This window comes from Pelmatolapia mariae, linkage group LG17 (assembly GCF_036321145.2).
Source record: "Pelmatolapia mariae isolate MD_Pm_ZW linkage group LG17, Pm_UMD_F_2, whole genome shotgun sequence".
Taxonomy (NCBI): domain Eukaryota; kingdom Metazoa; phylum Chordata; class Actinopteri; order Cichliformes; family Cichlidae; genus Pelmatolapia; species Pelmatolapia mariae.
In genome coordinates this window covers 37,244,211-37,263,141 of record NC_086242.1, presented here as the reverse complement: position 1 = coordinate 37,263,141, position 18,931 = coordinate 37,244,211, and the positions used below count along the sequence as shown (strand labels likewise).

Genomic DNA, 18,931 nt, shown 5'->3' with positions numbered 1-18,931 from the left:
TGGTACTGAATCCGATACATATCCGATGTTTTAGAAAGCGACTGCTGTTTGAATGGTCAAGTCGCATTAAATCCATCTTTTACGTCACTGACACAAGACAGACGCCAATTATCAGCGCCGGAGAAGACATCGTGAACGCTTCCTGGCCATCCAGTGAAACTGTTGGGAAGACAACGTTGGAGAAACGTGAACATTTTATTTGTACTGTATAATCTGCAGATTCTGACAGAAATCTGCAGCTATCCTTTGAAGCACCGCTCCTCTCTAAAACAGCAATAAGGATCATTATTAGGCCAAATGTAAATAACAAAATAACTTTATAACTTAAAGCAAAATTGGGAAACGTAAAGTCCGGAACAAGTCTTTATATTAAGGGCCATCAGTCAAACAATACTGTTTGGTCTGGGTCTAAACAGAGTGCGTTGTGTGTGAGATGTCTTCTTTTGCGCATGCGGGACGCTTTGAGGGTTCAAACTAGAGCGCGTTTGCAGTCACATTTTATTTGTAGTGTGAACAAATAAAAAAATCTGATTTGATCAAAAAATCAGAATTGAGCATTAAGACCTTAGTGTCATGAATAATCTAACATGTTCATCTTTTGGGGGTTTCTACATGAAAAACAAAGTGAGGTAGAGATGGAGGAGCACTGACTCGAGTTCAGAGAGATAAAGGATCGAGGGGATTTCACCACACGAGCCCATTCTGAAAACTCACAGTTTTAAAGCCAGCAGGATTTTTAGCATTTCTCTGTATATTGCAGTGCACTGCAATTATTTTACAGAGAATCCTCTGTCAAATAATATTCTCACAATCATGATAATTAATATTACACTATTACACTGCTCAACCCCCCCCCCCCCCCAAAAAAAAAAAAAAAACTAAAGGAACACGTTGAAAACACATCAGATCTCAATGGCGACATGCTGAATACTGATTTGGACTGAGTAATGCGAGTAACCTTGAGACTACGGTGAGAAACACAACAAATCCTCCAGCCATGGCACATTCTGACGTGCCTGGAGGAGTTAGACTACCTGTGCTAGAGTCCAGGTATCGCCTCATCCTGCCAGTAGTAACACTGATATGATCCAAATGCAAAACTAATGCAAAAATAATGAGAAAAGACGAGGAGGGAAAAATGACCTCCACCTGTAAATCCGTTAGTGCTTTGGGAGTAATTCTCATAGTTGCTCCTCTAGTGCAACTGCTGTTCATTTCTTTAACACCACAAAGCAGCTTTTATTGACAGTGTACAATAGCAACCTAAAAATCACCTTCAGTGAAGCTATGAGTGACTGTAGTTGCTGAAACACACACACACACACACACACACACACACACACACACACAGCTGATATGGGAAAGCTGGCAGCTGACAACCATGTTTGGTTTGGAAACTTTTGATACTAAATTCCATTCCCAGTCTCGTACACTTACTGTGCTCTAATGCAGCGGCCCCCAACCTTTTTTTTTTGCCCCACGGACCGTGTGTCCGACAATATTTTCACAGACCGGCCTTTAAGGAGTTGCAGATAAATACAACAAAATAAAACCAGTACCGGTACCAAAAAAAGAAGATTTATTCATAACACACGGGAAAAGACCCAGGGAAATGGAGTTAACGATTAAAAAATAACACTAAAAAACCGATAAAAACACTGAATTTCACACCCGAACCTCAACTCTCGCGGCCCGGTACCAAACGACTCACAGACCGGTACCGATCCGTGGCCCGGGGGTTGGGGACCGCTGCTCTAATGCACATTGGATTTTTGAAGCTCATACAAATATCAACATTTGCATGCTGAATATATATCATACCATATCATATCTAGCCAGCAGTATTTTCTCAACATAAACTTACATTAATGTAAAAAAAATAAAATAAAACAATGCATACTATCCGGGGCCATTTACAGGAGCTCCAGTAAGAGCCCTCTGATGAGCAAACTATGCAATGTCTGCTGCACTTCCACTGCAGTGACTCTACTCACAGACTGGACCTGAGGAGGAACTCACTGCATATCCACTGACACCAAGATGGATGGATTTTAAAAGCATGGACATAGATATGTGTACATTTTACTGTCAGTAATAATTCCCATCATTAGAGAGAATAAAAGTTTCGAACCCATCCGCCTTATATTGCAGGAGAAAAATCATCATCATCATAATATTTTCATGCGGGTAGTGTTTCAGTTTCCACTGACATATTAATCAAAACAGATCTCAGATAAACCTGAGTTGAGCAATCACAATTTTGTGTGCACGATCACAGACGCACATGTAATACTGTAAGAATCTGAAGAGTTCTCACAGTCTGAAAATAAAGAAAACATTGGCAGCTATTGCTGCAATAGCTTACTGTGTTTGATTAAGGCAAATGCAAATAAAAAGATAGACTCCCGATGACAGCTCACCTAGTTTGATCCCACTGTGGTCTGTTCAGACCTGAAGGATTAAACACAATAGATATACAAGTCAAGCCTGTACTTCAACCCCAGCCGCAGACATAACTGGATGACACCAGACAACCTTGTTTGAATTAATGAAGACGGGGGCAACGTTCAAGGTGTCCAGCTCCCTTTTAGAGGGGCTGAAATGCAAGGTGACATTTTACTGTCTGACTCTTTTCATCTCGTTTTCATTTCAAAGCCAGCAGCTTGCTGTGCCGATGACATGACAAACAAGGACACTGCAGCAGATGCTGTGAGAGAAAACTGAAATACATTTTAACCACAGACACAGAGCAAAGCATCTGGGCTTTTTACAATTTGCAAGAAGCGATTTTGATATTATTATTCTTTAATAAATTAAATCAACTTTCAGATAACAGTAACAGTATGTGGTTAAAGTCTGTATAGCCAAATATCCAACATTTAAGGACTTGCATCTGGGGAAGAGGCACAAACTTAGAGACAACCCTAATTTTGCCCATTTCCACATTTATTCAGAACAAACCCAACTCCTACATAAACGGAGGCAGTGTATTAAGAACACTCAGGCTTATCTACACAACGCTGGCAAAACAAATGCTCATCCATATTCATACAGCTATAAAAGGTGATGATGTAACGACCTAAACAGATTCCACCCAATCAGAACGCACCAAAGCTTCCAAACCTAGACAGGAAACATGGCCCCAAACCCCCGTCTCTGCCTGTGAAAGGATGGAGTGCTAATTCAGGATAAAATGCCATGGCATATTACATAATGTTAAAGCATCACTCGCAGCAAGTTCTGACCCAGTTTCTTTTTAGCAGCAAGGAAAGAAAAAAATACCAACAGTTTTTTCCCCTATATCTGAAAGGCACCTTTAGTTACTAGAATCAAAATACTGTTATGAAGTCAAAACCTAAAAAGCAGCCTTAAACTCTTCTGTGTAGTCAAGCTATAAATATCCTGAAAAAATCCACAGCCTGTATGTTAGAAGCCACGAAGGTGTTTGTCACTGAAGAAAGACACAATTACAGACGCTAAAAATCTGAATAGGGAGCGACAGAGACAGAGCTGCAGGTTTCCAGGTGCTAGACTGCTGCTGGATGGCTGAGTCATCACTGGCAGCTATTTTTAAAGCTCCACATAGCCATTGTTACTGTATGAAACTTTTTGTTTATTTTGTATAAAAGCTGATATTTTGAAATGTCACATGCACAGCTCATAAACTAGTCCTGTTCATAGTGTACTTAACAATTCCTCTTTATATACAAATATGCTGGTTTAGATCAATAACACAATCCAGAATTCTATTCCTCTTGATTCAGCTAATATGTTAGCAGACAGAGGCTTAGAATTAAACAGCACAGCACTCATTTATAATTGTGTCTTGGATCAGCAGGAATAATATTGTTAAGATTTTAAAAGTACTGGAGATTACTAAAACTAAAACGTCTCTGAGCATTTCATAAATTCAATTGGACCATTAACATACATACACATTTTATTCAATTAAGAATGAGCTTAGCAATCGAAACTGTGAGTTTCTCCATTTGAATGTTATGCTTTTGTTTTTTCAACAGCATTGTGCATGCTATTGCAGTGCACACACGCACACACCCCCACACAGATAGGATTTCTCTAGTCCCAATAGCAAGACCCAGCAGAGACTGTCCTTTTAGCTCCTTTTTGCTCTCCACTGCTCTCCACTCTCCAGCTGCCTCATATCCTGAAACCCAAACAGTAAAGCTGTGGGCTGTAAAAGCAAAACAACAAGCTGAAAGACATCAAAAACAAGTGATTACTAAATAATTACTAAGCACGCCAAACCTGAAGAGCTGCAAACAAAGCTCATTATTTAATTTTCAGGAAAACCACTGCATGGTTAAGACATGAAGTGAAGAAAAACCTTTCATATTAGCTATCACAGCTAATATGTAACAGCAGTTGTTGTGACTTTGGCTTAATCACTACTGTTAGTTAGACACACAGCTTTGTCCACTAACTAATGGTCGCGTTCACACTTATACTACCCATATTGCATAGTGTATATCAGCACAGGAGTTTAGAAATGCATGTGCTAATGTGCTTTCAGCACTTCAAATAGTTTACTAACTGAAGAGTTCCTCATGAAAAAACAAAACAAAAAAAACACCTCACCCTCTTTTCCCAGAACTTGTACTGTCTATAAAAACCCTCCCTCAGCCAATAAACTGCAAATAAAACTCATATCATTTATTATCAGGAAAACCACTGTATGGTTATATCACATTTCTTATTTGTAGACTCTGCAACTGAACAAAACCAAACAGTCTGGGAACCCAGTGGTTGTTAGCTCACTGGTTAGTTTTTTTAGCCAGTAAAAACCACGTCTTAAAACCCATTTTTATTCTTTGGCTTTCCGCCCCAGCGAGTTTTTCTTTTTAATTTGATTTTTTTTTTAAATTTATGGATTTACCTTATCTATCTATTTTATGTTTTTTATGTAACAGTACTTTGTGTCACCTGTGGTTGTTTTAATGTGCTTTATAAGTAAAGATGGATGGATGCAGTATATCAGGAGAGTGAACAGTTCAAATTCTGTTGTAATGTGCCAGTCATCATAGATAAACTTTACCAATAAAATGTAAGTAAGTAAGTAAAATTTTATTTATATAGCACATTTCTAGATAAAAGATCACAAAGTGCTTCACAAGGTATAAAACAGAAGCAGTCCAAAAGTTACCAAAATGCAATTCTAAAAAGATGTGTTTTTAGCTGTTTTTTAAAAGTAATCAATGAGTCTGCAGATCTTAAGTTCTTAGGAAGAGAGTTCCACAGTCTGGCGGCCACAGTGGCAAAAGCTCTATCACCCTTGGTTTTCAGCCTTGTATGCTGAATAACAAGTAGGCCCTGATCACAAGACCTCAGGGACCTACTAGGGACATAAGGCTGTAACAGTTCAATGATATAGGCTGGTGCTTGTCCTTGAAGAGCTTTAAATGTCAGAACCAGTATCTTAAAATGGACTCTGAATTCAACGGGGAGCCAGTGCAGCTGTATAAGCAACAGTGTTACATGAGAGTACTTAGATGTTCTTGTCAGAAGCCTTGCTGCAGCATTTTGGACAATCTGCAGGCGCTCCAGGGAGTTTTTGTTTAGACATGTAAACAGTGAATTACAATAGTCCAATCGTGATGAAATGAATGCATGAATAACAATCTCCAGTTCAGTGTGAGATACTATGGGGCTCAGTTTAGAAATGTTTCTTAAATGATAGAAGCAGGACCGAACCAGAGATTTAACGTGGACATCCAGGGTAAGAGCAGAATCAAAGGTTACCCCGAGGTTCCTGATAGACGATTTCACAAATGTTGAAAGAGGACCAAGAGCATTCATTATGTTAGGTACATGTCTGTCTGGAGCACATACAAGGACTTCAGTCTTTTCTTCATTAAGTTGGAGGAAGTTGTCAGCCATCCAACCTTTGATGGATTCTAAGCACACATTTAGAATCTGCAGCTTAGAAACATCTTCTGGTTTAAAAGACATATATAGCTGGATGTCGTCTGCATAGCAGTGGTAGCGAATGTCCTCAAAAGGGCTCAAAACATGCTGGAGAGGAAGTAAATATATTAAAAACAATAAAGGCCCCAGCACAGAACCTTGTGGCACACCATAGGACAGGGACGTAGAAGATGACCTGAACTTAGAGACCGCCACAGAAAAGTATCGTTCATAGAGATACGAGGAGAACCACTCTAAGGCAGACCCAGATACACCAACCCAGTATTTCAGCCTTTCAAGCAACATGTAATGGTCAACGGTATCAAAGGCTGACGTGAGGTCCAACATTAGGAGTACAGAACACTTTCCCGCATCGTTTTGCATCAGAATGTCACTGGAAACTCTAAGAAGGGCTGTTTCAGTAGAATGAGCTCTACGAAAGCCAGACTGAAATTTGTCAAAGAGATTATGTTTGTCTAAAACTGCTGTAAGCTGCTTAGCCACAACCTTCTCTAATATCTTAGCAATTAACGGTATTTTTGAGATTGGTCTGTAATTGCTAGTGAGAGATGGGTCCAGCATAGGCTTTTTTAACAGGGGGTGTATAACAGCAGTTTTAAAATAAGCAGGGACTTTACCAGATCCCAGTGAGGTGTTAACTATGGTGAGCACACAGGGACCAATAGAGTGAAAGACATTTTTGAATAACGATGCGGGTATAATGTCGAGTGAACATGATGATGCTTTTGTTGCATTAACTATTTTTTCCAGCTCTGACAGTGAGACGGGTAAAAAGCTTTCTAAAATGACAGGCCGAGCTGGCGTAGGAACTGACAATGCAGATGCTGATGGGGACAATTTTTTCCTTACATTACCAATTTTTTCCAGAAAGAAAGAAAGAAATGTTTCACAGTCTTCATTAGAAGAAATAATGGCAGCAGGTGGAGCAGGAGTAATAATATCAGTAATAGTGTCAAATAACACTTTAGGATTACCTTTGCTCTTTGCAACCAGATGAGAAAAATAAGCAGCCCTCGCATCTCTAATTGCATTGTTAAAAGAGGCTAAAAGATCCTTTAAGTAAAGGAGATGAACATTTAAATGAGTTTTCCTCCATGAGCGCTCAGCTTTACGACAGTCACGTTTTATGGAGCGGATGTTGTCATTTAGCCAGGGTAAGGACTTGGAAACAGAAACTGGTCTCATTTTAACCGGACAGATTTCATCTAAAATCGAAAAACAATGGTTATTAAATAGATCTGTTAAGAAATCAACGCCGTTCTGCGGGGATAGAGTTAAATTAAAAGCATCCGAGAAATTCTCCACTGTGGAGGAATTTATGATGCGCAAGATAATTGTCCGGTGAACAGGAGACAAAGGCTCATGAAAAGACACGTTAAAAAGAATACAATGGTGATCAGAGATAAAAATGTCCTCAGAACAAATAGAATCAATATTCAAACCCAAAGTAAAAACGAGGTCCAGTGTGTGTCCTTTGTTATGTGTGGGGCCGGACACACGCTGGGTAAAATGAAAAGAATCCATAATGTTGATAAAACCTCTGGCAAAGAGGTCGGAGTCATCATCAACATGCATGTTAAAATCCCCAACTAAAAGCAGTCTGGACAACCTCATAGTAGAGGACAGGAAGTTGCTAAACTCCGATAAAAACAAGCTATTTGGGCCGGGTGGACGATACACCACAGCACAATAAAAAGGATCCTTACTTCTGATTTTAATCAGCTGTAGTTCAAACGAAAGAAAGTGTCCAACTTTCACTGAGCGGCAGTTGAAACGGCCCTGAAATGCCACCGCGAGACCTCCTCCACGACCAGATCCCCGAGGCTGGCCGATGACGGAATAGCCGTTCGGGCACAGTTCAATAAGAGACGAACAGTCCAAGTCCCGCTGCCAGGTCTCGGTCAAAAATAGGAAGTCCAGTTTTTTGGAAGATATAAAATCGTTAAGAACGAACGATTCATTAGTCAATGATTGGGCATTAAAAAGCGCCATGTTCAGCGGGGTGGAAGCATCATTTTTAGTAGGGGCTCGAGTTAGAGGACGTAAATACTCGGGGTTCGAGCCTTCTCGCTCGTAGATTCCACTCACCGAGGGGATGAAAAGCCAGTCAGCAGGAGAGTCTGGATGAACCCTTCTGAGGCAGCACGGTCTCGGCGAGCCGGGCCCTGCATATCCAAGCAGGGACGTGGAAAACAAATTCCTCTCCATGGAGCTATTCTGAGCATAGGTAACAAAGCACGCTCGACATCGCTTTCCAGTCAGACCCCGCCGCCAGAAAAGCCTAAGTTTCACCTGGATACCTGCTCTTCTTCCTCTCCTTCTCCGTGGTCTGCGGGGACCGCTGAGGACGCCGGCCGAGGATCCAGCTGCTGGCGGAGGATGGAAAGTGCCAAACGAGTGCGGAGGATGGAAAGTGCCAAAGGAGCAGGAGGATGAGCCATCTTGAGCCATCATTGAAGATCGGATGGATATGGAAATGCTAAGTCATCACCAGACAATAGGCAGTGGTTTCAAGAGTTCTTTTAGGCAAATGCAGTTCTTCTGCTCTCCACACAGACAGCTTACTTGCATGCAAACCAGTTTTTACATAATGACATTAAGATATGCATTTTTAAAAGATTAACCTCATACAAGCTGCTTCATGCCAAGTCCTATCCATCATAGACTGCTGTATGAAAGAATGTAAACTCAATTAAGACCTAATTCCTGACGTGATAAGCACTAACTGAAACCTCCTGACGTTCAAACACAGAGGACAGCAGCTCCAGCTAGGAACAGCACAGGAGCCATTTAGACTCATGTACACAGGTTCTGGGAAAGTAGAAAAACACTCCAACTGTATTTTGCTTAACAAATGACCAATTTGTTGATTAGCATTTTTTTTTTAATGAATTAATTAACTGCTCTAAAATAAAACTCCCTGAAGGGAACAACCGAACAGGTTCAGGGGTTTTCTAGTAGACGTACTGATGGACGGTAGAAAGAGTCCTGTTACGTTAAACATCAAAGCAACACAGAAGCACTTATTCTAATAATAAATGGCCTGTATTTGTATAGCGCTTTACTAGTCCCTAAGGACCCCAAAGCGCTTTACACAACCAGTCATCCACCCATTCACACACACACATTCACACACTGGTGATGGCAAGCTACATTGTAGCCACAGCCACCCTGGGGCGGACTGACAGAGGCGAGGCTGCCGGACACTGGCGCCACCAGGCCCTCTGACCACCACCAACCGGCAACCTTCCGATTACAAGGCAAACTCCCAACTCTTGAGCCACAATCGCCCCCCCCACGATCGACAAAACAAACCATAATAAGTTTGTTTTGTCTCATAGAATGATTTCAAAAGTGACTTTTTTTCAGAATGCAAAGCCAATTTCACTGGATAGTTACAAAGTTTCAAAGTGCATTCTTTAGATCTGCTTACGCTTAGTTTGCTCCTTGTTTACAATAAAGAGGTTTCTGGGCTGCCTCAAGTGATTGATGGAAGAAATATCTGCATAAAGCGGAGCAGTACAATAAAATGTTACATCATAACTGAGAGTACTTCACATCTCATTTGTGCAATACACTGTTTATAATCATGTAAAATATTCTAAACTGCAATCTACTGAAACTCAAATATCCCTTCTGCAGCAGTCTTAGTGTGAGACCACCACTGCAGGCCAGCACGCAGTCCTGTCAGAGTATCTTCAAAGTCTGGCACATCCGTCAGAAAGTCCCTGGCTAAAGGCCGACTTCAGAGGTAGAGAGCTACAGTATGGGATGGTGCTCACTAGTGCTGGGCGATATGACGATATATATCGTGTGGACGATAGAAAAGTGTCTATCGTGCCATTTGTCTTCTATCGTTTCTATCGTTTCTAACCCGAATTTTACAAATTATTACATAAAATATATCATTAACCCTTTACAACCGGTCAGAGCAGGCACACTCCGTTTTCCCTAACTATTTTTAAATCCCTGTAGAACTGTAACCACGTAAGGTAGTGCAATAATGTTTTTTTTTTTTGCATATGAAACCGTAGGGGTTGTACTTACATCTTATTCCATTAGCTTGTCCTAAGTCACGGTTTTCTTCCACATATAGCTTTGCAAAAATTGCATAAAAAGCACTTCCAGCAACAAAAACATAATATTCCAGAAACACGCTTTGCCGATCCGATCAGCTGTTCATAACACTTCCTAGTTGGAATATAAGTCAGCGCAACTATCGCATGTCCACCATTACCTGTCCGAAACCGGAAGTGACGTCACTTTCGCGGAAAATGTAGTTTTTTAAGCTTCAAAGTCTGTTGGTGTTTTTAAAAGTCATGTTTGACTTTATGCTCTTCTGTATCGTTTCTGGGATGCTTAGAAGTCAAATTACACTGTTGGAAATAGTTTATTTTGATGCACATGCTGTTTTTTTTGCAAATTTGCATTTATTTATTTTCATTTATATATAAAAATTTGTGTATCTCAAAAATAAAACTATGAAGACACTCAAAATAAATAAATGTAAAGATAAGCTCTGGCGGACTTGGTTCTATGGTAGGTCTTAAAGGGTTAAATAGCCTGTGCAAATATATTAGTGTTGTCTTCTCACTATACATACTCTGAACTTTATGCAAGAGAAAATAAAGTATAAAAAAATGATATTTTTCGCAAAGAAACTGTCTTGTGGTTTTGCAACATGGTGCTGCTTTACATGCACCCGGATTTGCGACATACTTTACAGTAACTCAAAACAAAGACTGCACCCTCTCCACTCGCTGTTTACAGACTGCATACTTTCCAGATGACCACAGGTCAGGTGGTATATCGTGATATATATCGTTATCGTGATATAAAATAATTCATATCGTGATAAATATTTTTTCCATATCGCCCAGCACTAGTGCTCACGGGTGCTGACCAAAGGGTGGCTTATTTACAACTGGAGTAGAAATACAGCAGGCATCACAAATGAAACGTCTAATGGTATGGACTCACAGAGACCTGTATGCACTGGCCAAGATACTGCCAAAGTAAGGCAAGAGCCAAGCCCATAACCTGAATTTACAGGGTGAACCAAGGTAGTTATTTCAGTAAAGAGGGAGCAACCATCATGCAAGTCTGTTAAAAAGTGAATGGCACATTTTTATTGTTTCATCTGTGTCAATTCCACAGAATAACGAAAAGCAATTGGGCAGAGTGAATGATGACCGTGCAGAATTTCCTTCCTGGTCAATGATGTAATCAGAACATCGCTGCTAAAACTAGTCCGTTTTTGTTTACTGCACTTGATTTCCACATGGTCAAACACAGGTGTATAAACCTTTAAACAAAGCTTTTCTGTTTAATGCTTTGGGAGAGCTGTAGGTGTTAGGCTTACATACTAGAAAGAAAGGTGTGGACAGAATGATGAACACTGCGTGCTGGGATACAGTACCAATGCAGTTTGAAACCTGTTTAAGTCAGTAGCTTTTCACCCCTGTGATAGGGAGCAGGTGTGGAGACCCACAGGGCTGCCTGACAGTGAGGCCAAGTCTGCTCCTGTTAATTACCCTGCTGAAACCAAGCCGTGTCATTATGCTGTCTTTAAGTACAACTCTGTGCCCTGGAAATTCTGATATAGCTCAGAATGAAATGCATGCTCCTCTAATGACCTGTGCCTTGCCTGATGCTAATCATGTAGTGGAGCCAAGCTTTCAGACAGATGTAACAGAAGCTGCTTAGAATGGCTGTTGTTAAAGTCTGAAACTGTGGACTACAACTGGAAACAAGCAGACGGTGTGTAAAAGAGACCCAAAAAATAAAGCTGGGGATAAAAATTCTTTGCATTTGGCATTTTGAGGAATGTAAATATTAAGCACAATGCTGCTATAGATACAATGAAACACTGGAACTCACTTTTTGATTTTCTATTGATGCTATTGAAAGTATTCAAATTAGCTACTAGCAGTTCCTCTTTGCAATGGCTCCATGAATATAGAGAGAACTACTGCAGGAAGTTCCAGAGGTTATGTTATTTTGGAGATTTATAACTGATGGACACTGAAAATCAATTTTGAGACTTGAGAGTTATTCTGATTCTAAAAACATCATTAAGTTTGTGTCTTAAGATGTGACTGTCTTATGATTCAGAATGAGTCTGACTTTTGACTCAGTCTTCCCCTCGCCTCAACTTTGGCAAAAATCTTTCCGTCCACTTACAAGCTACAGTTACTGCCTCATATTATATGAACTCAGTGATGTAAAATAACAACTGTACGCCACTGAAAATCTCTGCTTGAGAAAATATTTTTAAAATTTGCACAAAAATGAGCACTGGTTCATACGTGTATCCAAAAACAAATGCTTGGATCAGTGCAAACCTGACAGCTTTACATAGTTTAAGTAGTGACAGTGTTGGAGAATGAGTCTCTTCAATGTTTGCCATTTTTAGTATTTTCTCAATATTGCATTTAAAACACTTAAATTGATACTTAGCAGGCAATGGCTTTAAATATTACTTGATAGACAGTAATTTCCAGATGGGCAGAAAACAACAACTGGCTGATCAACATAGCTTTAAGTGCTGCTTCACTCTAAATGTTGTTTATGATAAAGCAGAGTTTACAGTGTAGACTGCTGAATATATTCAGCACACCACTGGATTTTCAACATTTTTTTAGGGTCAAAATTAGATTTCCATACAAAATAGCATGCCTTGGAAGATGCTCAATTGCAATTAAATGTAAGCTTTAACTTCTGCTCGAGATAAACTGAAGTAGTGTGTGACACAATGGAAATTGGAAGCAATGCAGGGTCAGACAGGAAATCCATACAGAGATAATTCTAAGCAGAAACACTGGAGCAAACAGGAAGAATCCCAGTGCGTTTCTGTTCATCATCCTGTCTCTCCATTCCTAACTCTAAGCTTGATAACAACCCCTTATAGGTGTCGCACAAGTAAGTAGATTAAAAAAATATCGGTTTTACAATATAAAGGAGTTTATACAATCATGTTGGGAGATGTGGAGGGAGAAATGTGAAACCTGATACAGGTGATCAACAGCATTTCATGAAATTGTAGCATTTCATCACGCAAGTCTTTAAAACTGAGAAAGTAGGGGTGACTGGGTGGATTTCACACAGAATGGAATCTCAGTTTTATCAAGCAGAAACGACTCAGGACCCAGGGGCAGCAGGGAGGTGAAAGGGAGTTCTTATGATAGATCGACATAACCAGCACCAATTGATTAGTTAAGTCCCGTCACGGAACACCTAGTTCTTCGCTACCTCAGCATCTTAAAAATCAGTTGTTCCAGACACAGGGTAAATTATTGAAGTTATTAAAAAAAACACAGCACATCACAAACCTGAAGCAAGGTGAGGCGGACATAACTTCATAGGCCTGTTGAAAGTTGACCTAGGTAAACAGCATTTCTGAAATTGACCCAGTTCCCCTTTGTCACAACAAATGTCCAGCACATTTCTACTAGCAACTACTAACACTACCTGCTTCTTTGTAAAATGAAAATACCCCAGGACAAAAATGTAAATACAGTTTGGTAAAGTGCCTTACAATGTGAACAATGTAAATATCAATATTTATGTTACTGTATCAGGCACCATGGAGCCCAACTGGCATTAGCCATATAATACTAGAATTAGCAGCTCCACCAGTAGCGTCCTGTGTTTTTCACAGATGAGAGCAACATCATTCGGCATGACCAGTTTGGTGGTACGTCAGTGATTGTCTGGGGAAGCATATCCATGGAGGGACAGCACCCTGACTGCAGGTATCGGGATGAAATCTTGAACGCACTGTCACACAATACACTGGTGCAGTGTGTTCTGAGTTACTCCTGGACAATGCCTGACCTCATGTGGCTAGAGTTCCTGGCAGTTCCTGGAGAATGATGGAATTGATACTACTGACTGGCCCCCATGATCGCCTGACCTAAATCCAACAGAACACCGGGACGTTATGTTTCAGTCCATCTGATGCTGCAAGGCTGCACCTCAGACTGTTCAGGAGTTCAGCCCTGGTCCAGATCTGGAAGGAGATCCCACCAGACACCATCCATCGACTCATTAGGAGCATCCCCAAATTTTGTCAGGCATGCATACAAGCACGTGGGAGCCATACAAACTAGTGAGTACTATTTCGAATTGTTGTTGTGGCCCTCTGAATTTTCATTTCCATCAAATGATGTGGCATCCTTTAGTTCCTCAAACATTACACTGTCCCATTGAGAATGGGGGGAAAAAAAAATCAGCGTTTTCCAAGAGTTTCTTTAATTTTGTTGATCAGTGTATTTATCTGATAACGCAAGAATTTGAGTGATTTTGGGATCGGAAAGTCACTTAAGACCTCTGTGTAATACTCGCTAAATGCGCGTTCACAATTCATTCTTTATCCTGTTTCTTTATTCTGAGATCTGGCTCCAGACGCCAGCAGCTGTTCAGAATGAACAAGCACAGGGCTTGGCCAGTACTGTCAATCTGATTACACTCACTCCAGTCCTAGCTGCCTGCAGGCCTTGGATAGCTCCAAGACTCCCGCAGGGTTTCTTTTGCAGGAGGGGAATATAATTAAACAGAAACACAATCATTCCTGGAAAACACTGCTGTTACATAACTGTAGTGCACCAATACATAATTGGGTAATTTGCCTTTAAATGAGACACACACATGATCAGACAATTAAGAATCTGGTCTGCCGTTTCTGCTGTTAATTGATCTGACTTAAAGAAAAAAAAATGCTTCATTGTGATCTCATTGTAGGCCTCATTAGGGTTTTAATTGGACTTGAGAGGGTTGCATTAAGGAGCTATTATGCTGTTATAATGTAGTTGTATTCCTGCCTGTGCCTTGGACTAGAGTCAGTCTCCCCCCCCCCCCCCCAGTTATTAGGCTTCAGTGGATCCATGCTTCAGCTGCAGCAGCCTTCCTTATTCTTACACTTGAGAAGAAATCTGTGAAGACACATACTGAGCCATCTAACTCTTCATTACCACTCCAACAGAAGCAATACAATCTGAGTTGGCTGTACCCATAGCCCTTGAGCAAAGCATGCCAGTGAGAGTTGGCCTTCATTCAGTGACAACACACTAAGTAAACAAACAGAGTGGAAACAACAAGGCAGGCTCTGCGTTTTTGTGTGAAACCTTATCACAAACAGTTACATGTAGAGCTTCAAATTACTTCCTCTTACAGCAGCAATAGTTCAAAGAAACAAAGCATCTTCTAGATCAAAGCTCTTCTAAAGCGACACTGTGATCAACTGTAACTGCAATCAACCCAGCAGACACATATGCAGTGTTAAGGTTCACTTACAGAAACAGAGGAAATGCGTACCATGTGTCAGTCAGCAGAGGGATGTGAGCTTGTCGCTGCTACCACGTCTTGATCGGACTAAACCTGGTACAACAAGCCACTGAGCACAGCCCCGTCTCTCTCTCCCACACACACACACACACACACACACACAAACCAAACACTAAAGGGAGGAGATAAGGCAGCACCGAGAACAAGCATGCAAGAGAATTTAAGCCTCTCTATGATGAATGCCGTTTCCTCTCTTGGCCAGTCCTTTTCTTCCTCTTCTCATCGCTCACAGCCTTCAGTAAAATTCTTATTGTCCCACTCAAGCATTATATCACAGGCATTTATTTACTCTGTCATGAGTGCTTTTATCTGTCCTCAAAAGCACTCATGACTTTCTCTCTTGATATCTCACCTTCCATCTTCACAAAAAAACATGAAACAATGTTTTTACTCTCCGTTTCACAACAATGCAACTCTTTCAAACATGTTTTTCAGCCCAACATCATCTGACTGACACACAAAGCAGCAAAGCACCCGCACAACCGCAAAAACAAGGAAGTAGGCCGTCTTCTGTTTATAAAAGGACTGAACTGGCAGCCGCAATTAAAACGTAGTGCGCTGAAGCAGTTATTGCAGAAAGGCATGCATCCCCTCGAGCGTGGCTACTGTAACCACACGGCTCTTCTGCACCAATAAACCAGTGTCCGAGCCGATTTCTGAAGCCATCGTGGAAAATAACCCCAGAGGACGCGCACACACGCGCGCGCACGCACACACTCCAGTTTTAGTCTGATTGCAGTGGCATCTTCAGTAAGCGCAAATAATCTGCAAAACAAGACTCAGCCAAACAGCTTCCACGCCAGTCTCATCAGCAAACACATTTAGACTTATCCAGTGTCTCATGAGGTCTGTAGCGTTTACTTTATAAATACAGTGGCTTGCAAAAGTATTCGGCCCCCTTGAACTTTTCCACATTTTGTCACATTACAGCCACAAACATGAATCAATGTTATTGGAATTCCACGTGAAAGACCAATACAAAGTGGTGTACACGTGAGAAGTGGAACGAAAATCAGACATGATTCCAAACATTTTTTACAAATAAATAACTGCAAAGTGGGGTGTGCGTAATTATTCAGCCCCCTGAGTCAATACTTTGTAGAACCACCTTTTGCTGCAGTTCCAGCTGCCAGTCTTTTAGGGTATGTCTCTACCAGCTTTGCACATCTACAGACTGAAATCCTTGCCCATTCTTCTTTGCAAAACAGCTCCAGCTCAGTCAGATTAGATGGACAGTGTTTGTGAACAGCAGTTTTCAGATCTTGCCACAGATTCTCGATTGGATTTAGATCAGGACTTTGACTGGGCCATTCGAACACATGGATATGTTTTGTTTTAAACCATTCCATTGTTGCCCTGGCTTTATGTTCAGGGTCGTTGTCCTGCTGGAAGGTGAACCTCCGCCCCAGTCTCAAGTCTTTTGCAGACTCCAAGAGGTTTTCTTCCAAGATTGCCCTGTATTTGGCTCCATCCATCTTCCCATCAACTCTGACCAGCTTCCCTGTCCCTGCTGAAGAGAAGCACCCCCAGAGCATGATGCTGCCACCACCATATTTGACAGTGGGGATGGTGTGTTCAGAGTGATGTGCAGTGTTAGTTTTCCGCCACACATAGCGTTTTGCATTTTGGTCTCATCTGACCAGAGCACCTTCTTCCACATGTTTGCTGTGTCCCCCACATGGCTTGTGGCAAACTGCAAACGGGACTTCTTATGGTTTTCTGTTAACAATGGCTTTCTTCTTGCCACTCTTCCATAAAGGCCAACTTTGTGCAGTGCACGACTAATAGTTGTCCTATGGACAGATTCCCCCACCTGAGCTGTAGATCTCTGCAGCTCGTCCAGAGTCACCATGGGCCTCTTGGCTGCATTTCTGATCAGCGCTCTCCTTGTTTGGCCTGTGAGTTTAGGTGGACGGCCTTGTCTTGGTAGGTTTACAGTTGTGCCATACTCCTTCCATTTCTGAATGATCGCTTGAACAGTGCTTCGTGGGATGTTCAAGGCTTGGAAAATCTTTTTGTAGCCTAAGCCTGCTTTAAATTTCTCAATAACTTTATCCCTGACCTGTCTGGTGTCTAAATCCAATCAAGAATCTGTGGCAAGATCTGAAAACTGCTGTTCACAAACGCTGTCCATCTAATCTGACTGAGCTGGAGCTGTTTTGCAAAGAAGAATGGGCAAGGATTTCAGTCTCTAGATGTGCAAAGCTGGTAGAGACATACCCTAAAAGACCGGCAGCTGTAATTGCAGCAAAAGGTGGTTCTACAAAGTATTGACTCAGGGGGCTGAATAATTACGCACACCCCACTTTGCAGTTATTTATTTGTAAAAAATGTTTGGAATGATGTCTGATTTTCATTCCACTTCTCACGTGTACACCACTTTGTATTGGTCTTTCACGTGGAATTCCAATAAAACTGATTCATGTTTGTGGCTGTAATGTGACAAAATGTGGAAAAGTTCAAGGGGGCCGAATACTTTTGCAAGCCACTGTACTTCAACATCTTTGCAAGTAGCCTAGAAGAAGGTTTCAAAGGTTGAGCGATGGGGAAGGAAAAAAAAAAACAGTGAGCAAGTACAGTCAGCAGTAGCTGCTGAACAGAGCCTGTTGTGGTTCTCATCTAATCTGTTGCTAACTAGCATGTAAACCTTACTGGTGACAGGACAATATAACGTGGGAAAAAACAAACTTAATGTGGGTGGAAACTTAGATGTGTCAACAGTTTTCCCCCCCTCTCTTCTCTTTGGCAAGTCACAGTGCTCACAGTGCACACTGGCACATTTTTATTTACAGTTTTATTTACAGTTATTTACAGATATACCAATGTATCTGTTACATATAATATAATACATATAATATGCTGAATAAACCTAATTTGTGTTTACTTAAATATATTAAAAATAACATAAAATTGAATTACTTTTGATTATCTTGAATTTATTATTAATTATTTACAAATTAAGTTAACAGGACTTCAGAGTACTACTTTACAGTCATCAGTACAGTCCACTCCCCCCCTCTAAAAACGTTTATAACTTTCTATTTTAACAGTTCACCAAATATATCTTAAACGATCATCCTAATGAAAATAATTATCGAACATTTTAGCTCTATGAAAAACAAATTTAAAAAAATCAGCAAATAGGCGAATTATCCGAGTTACGTTCCACAGAAAAATCCAGGAATAGGTGAATTCACAAATACTGAACCGCAAATCGATGGAGGTCGCTGTACAATAAAAAAGAAAAAGAAAAAAAGATGGCTTCTTCCTCCTTCTGTACTCTCTGTACCTCTACAAACTTAATGCATGGATGCTACATACACATGTTAACACAGTGTGCAGTGTGCATCATTCTTGTGCTTTTAGAACAAAAAACAGCATTGCTTACTAGTGGTGGTATCAATAACTACCAGCCTGTCAGGACCCAACTGTCAAAGACTGGTTGGATCGGTGGTTGAAATTCCCCCCATTCCTCCACATACCCCTCTGAGGGAAGATCAGTGAGTCTGTGTCTAAGCATTTCTGAATTAACACCAGCCCAATACGGTGATCGGTCACCTACGTGGAACTGAAAAGCAACCAAGGACTGAACTTGTCTCTGTCTCTTTTCACATTTGATACAGCACTATTTAGGGCACATTCC

At 40.9% G+C, this 18,931-nt stretch overlaps 1 protein-coding gene across 8 annotated transcripts in view; it reads right to left on the bottom strand.

The window, feature by feature from the left end:
• Positions 1 to 18,931, bottom strand: part of osbpl8 (oxysterol binding protein-like 8) — a 100,239-nt gene that overhangs the window by 47,720 nt on the left and 33,588 nt on the right. Inside the window, exon 1 of one of the 8 annotated variants that reach the window (XM_063460316.1) lies at positions 15,238 to 15,297. The exons of 4 other annotated variants lie outside the window; for them this stretch is intronic. Coding sequence is in view for 2 of the 4 variants with exons in the window: in XM_063460309.1 (XP_063316379.1) it covers positions 15,238 to 15,261 (24 nt within the window). In the remaining 2 variants the exon portion in view is untranslated. Of the gene's footprint in view, positions 1 to 15,237; positions 15,298 to 18,931 lie in introns of those variants that run through there. 3 more of the 8 variants (XM_063460309.1, XM_063460317.1, XM_063460311.1) reach the window with 3 other exon arrangements.